This window comes from Pelophylax lessonae (genome assembly GCF_965119305.1).
Source record: "Pelophylax lessonae genome assembly, chromosome: 3".
Classification (NCBI taxonomy): Eukaryota; Metazoa; Chordata; class Amphibia; order Anura; family Ranidae; genus Pelophylax; species Pelophylax lessonae.
This window is the reverse complement of record NC_138770.1, coordinates 193,914,383-193,923,185: the sequence shown is the minus strand read 5'-3', so window position 1 is coordinate 193,923,185 and position 8,803 is coordinate 193,914,383. Positions and strand designations below refer to the sequence as shown.

Here is an 8,803-nt window from a genome sequence, read left to right as displayed (position 1 = left end):
ATAAAACTTTTTTTTTTTTTCCGACCCCCCGCGCCACAAAAGCCCCTTAGTGTTACCTGCTAGGGATCCCTATCGATCGAGAGAGAGAGAGAGAGATAGACCCCCAGGCTCACCACTTGATGCTCAGAGTTTAACTGCAACAGGTTACAGCGCTGTCTTGACAAACAGGAAGTCTTTTGGCTGGCTGCCCAGGAAAAAAGGAGGCGGCTCCGCCCCTCTATACGCCTTCCGGCGCCTCCCCCAAGCTCCACGAGGTGTTTGGATCACCTCAAACATGGCCGCCCCCATGCTGGAGACACGAGGCTACGCCAAAATGGCGGCTCGTGCGATCCAGCAAAAAAAATGGCGGCGGCCCGTACTGAATAGCGGTGTGCTGCAGGGCACACAACACTCTCTCTGCATGGGGATATGGCGTGGTTGGCGGTACCGGCCCTGGCGGACCGCATGGCCGTTCGGGAGGCCTGCTAATAGCTGGAGATCTGATTAGGAAGGCAGTCTACATGTCCGTGGCTTCTGACTGGTAGGTAGCTTATTCTTAACCCATAAGATTCCCAGAATGCCACAGATTACATCTTTAAAACATGTATACATTTAGATTGTTAGCTCCCAAACCAAGCCTCCTGGCTTTTTGCACACATAAAATCACACTCAAAGTAGGAGGATCTGTGTCATGTTGTAGGATAGAAAGGGACTCTATCTTACCATACAGAGAGGGGCCCGCGTTCACCACAAAACCCGTCAGGGGGAAAGGGGGAACATACTACTCACCATACCGGAACCAGGCGGGCACCAACTCCTGACAGTACCCCTCTCCACCGGGGCGGGAGGGCTGTCGACCGATACGGACGCCGTGACTCATGGTCTTTGGTGTTTCAGCGAGACGTTTAACTCGCGTGGACAGTCCTTTAATGGGACTTTGTCGCGGCCGACCCAGCGCGGAGCTATGGCCTGCACGCGTTTGTAGGCTGAACTGGGGTGACCACCGGATCTCAACATCCAGCCCGTCGCCCAGTTCAGCTTTCTTGCTTGAAGATCTCACAGGAACACTGGAGAAAAAAAGCTGTCTAAAAAATCCTTTAAGAAAAAATTCTTGCCAGGACCTAAGATCCCAGCAAGGTATCTAGGTCCTTACTCCTAACTAGACAGAAAATAACTGATTTGCTGAGGCAGAGAGAGAGAGGATATACCCTCTGGGACTGCCCCTGGGGTGTGGCCAGAGCTTTTTAATTTCCTGTCTAGTCCTGCTCCTGTGGAGGCAACATAACCCGAAGGTGGTGTATCACCGAGGACTACGTCTGTCAATGAGCGCTAGAGAAAAATGCATTTTTTTTTTGAAGGAAAAAAAGATGTGCACTTATTTTATTTTATTTTTCTAAAGGTGAACTTATCCTTTAGCCTAGGTTAACGCAGGTTAGAAATTGAGTGCGTTCAGCTGATTTTGCACGATTTCAAACCCGCATATCAGTGCGAGTTTAGGGGCGATTTGACAGACATCTGTGTGGTTTCCTGCACAGATATCGATTGAAATCGCCCCTGAAGTCACCAAAAGTAGTGCAGAAACTACTTTTGGGAATCGGTGCCCTGCCGCAAAGTTGGCGTCGCACCGATTCGGACAGTGCCCTTGCGGCCAATAGACTCCGATTTGGCATGGCAAATCGGCCAGATGTGAATGGGGGCTTAATTGAAGAAGCTGAAGTTAGAAGCTATTTGGTCACTATGCACAGCTGCACCAGATTCTGAGTATTCCAGTTTTAGTGAACCCCCCAAGTGTTCATCGGGAAAGTAAAAATGAAGGAAATACCTTTTGATGGCTAGCTGAATCTATTTTTGGGGTTCAAGATGTTGAAAACACTCAGGTCAAGCATTATTTCATACAAATAACTAAGAAATCATACTTATATATACAAATGCATGGTGAAATAATTGTTTTATCCAAACTGTAGTACCTGTGCCTGATAAACTATTTGCGGTACAGAGCGAGAGACTGTGAACGGATAATTATTTGTGAAACTGTTGCAGAAACAAGTTGACAAATGATATATTATGTTGCAGTGACCATAGTTTATAAGAAATTCTGCATCACCTACAGGGCCGGCCTTTGGGGTGTGCGAGCTGTGCGGCCGCACAGGGCGCCATGGGCAACAGGGGCGACGTGCGGCCATCACAGCTCGCAGATGATCAGGCCGCAGCACGGGAGGTAAGTGGTGACCGCGGCCTGGAGGTTCAGTGTGGGGGTCTCTGATGTAAGGGGGCTCTGTGTGGGGGGGGGTTTCTGATGTAAGGGGAGCTCTGTGTGGGGAGTCTCTGATGTAAGGGGGGCTCTGTGTGGGGAGTCTCTGATGTAAGGGGGGGCTCTGTGGGGGTCTTTGATGTAAGGGGGGCTCTGTGGGGATCTCTAATGTAAAGGGGTATTTGATGTAAGGGGGGCTCTGTGAGGGGTCTCTAATGTAAGGGGGGGCTAAGTTATTAGTGATCATAAAAAAGAAAAGTCAAATAAAGTGCAAAAAAGTGCAAGAAAATGTGCGGGGGGGGTCACCTGTGCGGTGGGGGGGGGGGGGGGGGGGCGGCGCCACAGGATTAGCTCGCACAGGGCGCCTGAACACCTAAGGCCAGCCCTGATCACCTACTAGAGCGCTTATTGTATGTGCCCCAAAAATATACAATCCTTATAACTATACTGTTCATTGTGAACATTGCGATATTTCTGCAAAATGTCACAAATTGGGATTTCATTGTTCTGCAGCACAGGTCACATTTCACAGGGGCATGAATCATTGTTAATCTGTCACTTTAGCAAAAATGTTGCAAGCTGCGCTATTTTAGGCCTCATGCACACTGGACGTTTTTGCAGCTGCTGTTTTTGGCATCAGATGTTTTTTTCTGCAGCCAGTAAACTCCCCAGCATGTTATCCTATGTGTCCATGCACACACAGGCTGTTATCAGCATTTTTGGCAGGGGCATTTTCTGGCTGAAAAAAACCCCCAGAACTAGTGGATTTTAAGAGGAGTTTTTCAGCTGTAAAAACACTCTAACTCTGATAAAATCTGAAAAATGCTACAAAATGCTGAAAAATGCGGCATTCAGCATTTATCAGCATTTTGGAGCCATAGGCTCTTATGGGAGTATAGTTTTGCTAAAAAAACGCCACAAAATGGAAAAAAATGCTGAAAAACTCAGTCTACAGCTAACACTACTAGCTTTTTTATAACATCCAGTGTGCATGAGGCCTGGCAGTTTTTTTTTGGGCCCCCCTATGTTTTGTCTGGGGTCCCACTAGAAGTGCGGGTACAATAGTTGGCCAGCAAATTCCAGTTAAATGTGTCAAAATGTCTGACTGCAAGCTGCTTATCCCAAAGAAAAGTCAATGACAAACGTGAAGACAGGTATACTACCTATTTGGAAAGCATAAAAATGCCTGTTTATTAAGATTATATTACATTTTTATTTCAATAGTTTGAATCAGTGATATGTTTGGTTAAATTAGAAACAAATCACAAAATCATTTTTTATGTCAACAAGCAAATTTACACGTTGGTCCTAGACCAGAGAAATCCCTACATTTCTCCAGATCTGTTAATACAAAATTGTCCAAATGAACCCAGTTTAGCAACAGAATGCAGCAAATATTGGTAACCCCCATGTCACCAGATAACAAAAAATGTGCAGATCGTTAACTGCTTATGTCTTGTACCCAGCAAGCAGAACTATGGGCAAAATCAAGCAGTCTCCCTTGTAACACAGCTTTACTACTTGCTGCCCGCTTCCTGACATGGGTTGACAACACTGTTTGCATTGCAGTAAAATTACACAGCACTGTTGTCACCTTATGGACAGGATAGTCTTAGATGGACATGTAGTTGTCAGTAGACTTAAAGTGTTACTAAACCCACAACAGTAAAATCAGTCTGTATATGCAGTAAAACATGCTTGTTATACTCACAGTGGAACCTAAGGGGTTAGTCCTCTGCACTGTATAAAATGGCTGTTTGATCCTGTCTTCTCTTATCCTCCCCTTCTTTTACTGTCCCCAATCCATCTCTTGATAAGACAGCGCCTTTGCAGTTACTCTGCACATGCTCAGTTTGGTGTGTATTTCTACAGAGTATTTTTTCTTGGGGTACATGTGATCAGCACAGGGGCAATCAGCACTGTCCAGACAGAGGGTCAGGGGAGAATGAAAACTCCTCCTACAAGCTTTAAACAGATACTGATAAAAGTTATATGGCTGCTATATACTGCTGATGAGAAAAGGTATTTAGCAGTTTATATTTACTAAAATAATTGCATTTCCATGTTCTGTGTACTGTGGGAGACCAGATCTAGTGAATGTAGGGTCCTGGGTTTAGTAACACTTTAAAGTAAAAGACAAATGAAAAACAAACTCCAGATAAAACTTAAGAACTTACAGCAACAGTTCTTTCTCCTTTTGGAAAAAAAGGTTTATGTTGGGCTGACATATATGCGGACACTGTATATGATTCGGATAGGAACCACAACGCATTCCTTTTCAAGTCGCATGCGATTCTTTGCAGTGTGACTTGAACCTATTCATTTTGTACGGGTGAACCGAGCCTTAAACCATATGAATAAAAGCTGACTGTTGTATACATCCCTGCCAGTGTAATATGATTTCCTCCAACCCTGTAACTGCCACTGGGCAGCTTGGCCTGTTACAGAAAGCAGAAAATATTGGATCTTCTGGTAATTAAACTCTGTGTTGGCTCTTTCAGGCGGCTGCTGCGGGGTGGTAAAAAAAGAAGTGGCTGAGCTGTAGCTTTACTGTCCTTTAGCTGGCCCCCGAACAGTCACAATACAGCTGGGCAAGGCTATACACATGCCATAGCGCTTTCTTTCGCAGCCGTGGCATTTTTAACTTGGGGTGTATAGTTTGACAAGCAGCATTGCTTGCCAAACTCACCCATTGAGTTAATTGGGGCTACGCTGCAACCGTGTGCAATGCATGCAATTGCGACATTACAGGGTTAAATCAGGCAGTGAGGAGGCCATATAACAAATCCTCACTGCCTGTCAAATTCCCTCTGAAAAGCAAATGTGAAAGCGCCCTTATGGGCTGTGATAATGTTATTGAGAGACTGCAAAGTATATGTATTTATATGCCCATAGTTCTACTTTCACCATAAAATGAATAAAGGTTTGTACAGTCACTCTATGAGTTAGTTAATATTGTAAGTAAGTAAAGCTGTGTGATTTCTCAGTAGTAGTAGCAAAATAAGTTTTACATTGCCTCCCCTGAGTTGCCCTTGTCAATCTCTTGTCAGTCCTGTCTCTAAGAATGATACAAACTAACACAGCAAGAGAAGGAGGGGAGGGTTCTGCAGATCATTGGCTGCAGCAGAGGAAAAGGAGGAGTCTGCAGATCATTGGCTGCAGCAGAGGAAAAGGAGGAGTCTGCAGATCATTGGCTGCAGCAGAGAAAAAGGAGGAGTCTGCAGATCATTGGCTGCAGCAGAGGAAAGGGAGGAGTCTGCAGATCATTGGTTGCAGCAGAGGAAAAGGAGGAGTCTGCAGATAATTGGTTGCAGCGGAGGGAATGGAGAAGTCTGCAGATCATTTGCTGTTGCGAAGGGAGGGGAAGAGTGTGTAGATCATTGGCTACAGCGGAGGCGTCTGAAAATCATTGGTTGCAGCAGAGGGAGGGGAGGAGTCTGCAGATTATTTTCTGTAACAAAGGGAAGGGAAGTGTCTGTAGATCATTGGCTATAGCGGAGGGAGGGGAGAAGTCTGCAGATTATTTGCTGTAACAAAGGGAAGGGAAGCATCTGTAGATCATTGGCTACAGCAGAGGGAGGGGAGGAGTCTGCAGATTATTTTCTGTAACAAAGGGAAGGGAAGCGTCTGTAGATCATTGGCTACAGCGGAGGGAGGGGAGAAGTCTGCAGATTATTTGCTGTAACAAAGGGAAGGGAAGCATCTGTAGATCATTGGCTACAGCAGAGGGAGGGGAGGAGTCTGCAGATTATTTTCTGTAACAAAGGGAAGGGAAGCGTCTGTAGATCATTGGCTACAGCGGAGGGAGGGGAGAAGTCTGCAGATTATTTGCTGTAACAAAGGGAAGGGAAGCGTCTGTAGATCATTGGCTATAGCGGAGGGAGGGGAGAAGTCTGCAGATTATTTGCTGTAACAAAGGGAAGGGAAGCGTCTGTAGATCATTGGCTACAGCGGAGGGAGGGGAGGAGTCTGCAGATTATTTTCTGTAACAAAGGGAAGGGAAGCGTCTGTAGATCATTGGCTACAGCGGAGGGAGGGGAGGAGTCTGCAGATTATTTTCTGTAACAAAGGGAAGGGAAGCGTCTGTAGATCATTGGCTACAGCGGAGGGAGGGGAGAAGTCTGCAGATTATTTGCTGTAACAAAGGGAAGGGAAGCGTCTGTAGATCATTGGCTACAGCGGAGGGAGGGGAGAAGTCTGCAGATTATTTGCTGTAACAAAGGGAGGGGAAGCGTCTGTAGATCATTGGCTACAGTGGAGCGAGGGGAGAAGTCTGCAGATTATTGGCTGCAGCAGGAGCTGGGGAGAAGTTAGCAAATAATGGGCTACAGCGGAGGGATGGAAGGAGTCTGCAGATTATTGGCTGTAGCAAGAGGAGGGGAGAAGTCAGTAAATAATTGGCTACAGTGGAGGAAGGGAGTGAGTCCGCAGATTATTGGCTGCAGCAGAAGGAGGGGAGAAGGCAGCAGATCATTGGCTATAGCGGAGGGAGGGAAGGAGCCTGCAGATTATTGGCTGTAGCAGGAGGGGGGGAGAAGTCAGCAAATAATTGGCTACAGCGGAGGGAGGGAAAAAGTCTGCAGATTATTGGCTGCAGCAGAAGAAGGGGAGAAGTCAGCAGATCATTGGCTACAGCGGAGGGAGGGGAGACGTCTGTAAATCACTGGCTGTAGCAGAGGGAGGGGTGAGGGCTGCTCTGTAGTCTGTAGACTGTTGGCTGCTGTAGAGGGAGGGCATGAGTCTGAAGATGATTGGCTGCAGCAGAGCAAGGTGAAGATTCTGCAATTATTTTGGCGTAGAAAGGGAAGGGGAGGAGTCTGAAGATCATTGGCTGCAACAGAGGGAGGGGGAAGAGTCTGAAGATTATTGGCTACAGCAGAGAGAGAGAGGAGAAGTGTGCAAATCATTAAATGCAGCTAAAGTCAGGAAGAAGCCTGCAGATCATTGGCTGCAATGGAGGAAGTAGAGGAGTCTGCAGATCATTGGCTGCAGCAAAGGGAGGGGAGGAGTCTTCAGCTCACTGGCTGCAGCAAAGAGAGAGGAGGAGTCTTCAGGTCATTGGCTGCAGTGGAGAGAGGGGAGGAGTCTGAAGATGATTGAATGCAGCGGAGGGAGGGGAGTAGTCAGCAGATCATTGGCTGAGGACTATTAAACACTAGTCAATAGTAAGTGAGAAGCAGGGCAGAGCTCTCTTCCCAAGGAACCAGCTCTCAGTCTGAGTTTTGTGATGCAGATGACTACAATAATGAATAAGTAAGCAAGCACTCTTTTCCATTTCCTCAAAGCTCCTGTGTGCAGTCTATTACCCTCTTGTACTAGGACAACTGCTCAAATAGTCTAATCAAAATCTGTGGTGACAAGATGGCTTCTCATGCCTCTCCACAAAATCAAGCCCGGTGACAGAGATAAAGAGAAACCTTCTTTATATAGAACCATAAAGAAAACGGCATACAATGCTTCTCTAAATCTGTCCGTTCTATAGGCAGAGAAATGTGTGTAGTTGCACTAATAAATATTTTACATTTTTCCATGTATTTTATTTTTAATCTTAGAAAAGAGACACTGTATTAGTGAGGCTTTATGCCACTTATAACAATATTGTGCTATCAATCAAAGAATAAAAAAAAAAAAAAAGAACAGCCCAAGGTTTATCTGAATCTGAAAATAAAATAGACACAATTACAAAAAATGTACAGGTATGGAGACATTGTGAGCCTGTAGAAGAACACAGTGTTATAGAGGCCTAAGCTCCAGCACTCGCTCCCTTTCCATTGTCATCTACATCCAAACTGAGAAGGTCAAGTTTATTTGGACAGGGTGAAGTAAATAGCATTCCCTTTTATACGAAAATTCACAGAAGCTACCATCGGGCAGAAAGTGCCACAAGCAAAGCCATGGCAAGTAGAAGGCGGCTCCATGAGTGGAGGTAAGCACTGTTCCCTGCCCCTTCCGATGATTTGGAATTGTGAGTGATATGTGTCTGTGTGTGCACTACGGAAGCATCTCCTGACGATGATTTGATGCAGACGCTGTCAGTGCAGCCGTCTCCACTTCCTGAGCCGCTGATGTCATCACCTACACAAATACAATAGTGATTGTTAGTGCCTAAAGACCAATACAATTACAGGCAAACAGCTAAATATGCAGATTACATACACATACGAGAGCTGTTTTAGCAGCCAATGCATTTGTAATTCTGTCCATCCATTCCTGAGATTTACACAGCACTCTTACACTACACAGCAGGCGGATCACTCTACGTGAGAGAGGCCCAAGCCTGCTGATTAGACACAAAAAGCAGCAGCAGACTGATCGGGTCAGTGCCCGGAGAAGATCATCTGGCATCTAGGGCAAGGATAGCAAACTGTCCCCCCAGGTGGAGGAGGCGGGGCTAATAGAGGGGCATGGAGCAAAAAATATGTAATGTTTGTGGCATGTGCTAAAATAGTACCAAAAGCTATGGTACACTGCAGCAGAACAAACTGAAGAGTTAAAATCAGTGCACAAAATATACAAATATGGGGCTAACAGTGGCGAAGAAGAAAAAAAATGTCCCTGTGTCGGTGGTGTCAC

General features: G+C 45.9%; 1 protein-coding gene across 1 annotated transcript in view; it reads right to left on the bottom strand.

Moving 5' to 3' along the window:
• Positions 1–7,206: 7,206 nt before the first annotated feature.
• Positions 7,207–8,803, bottom strand: part of GPC1 (glypican 1) — a 131,651-nt gene continuing 130,054 nt past the window's right edge. The window contains exon 9 of the mRNA XM_082252207.1: positions 7,207–8,305. Coding sequence (XP_082108333.1) covers positions 8,091–8,305 — 215 coding nt within the window. The 3' untranslated portion in view covers positions 7,207–8,090. The remainder of the gene's footprint in view (positions 8,306–8,803) is intronic.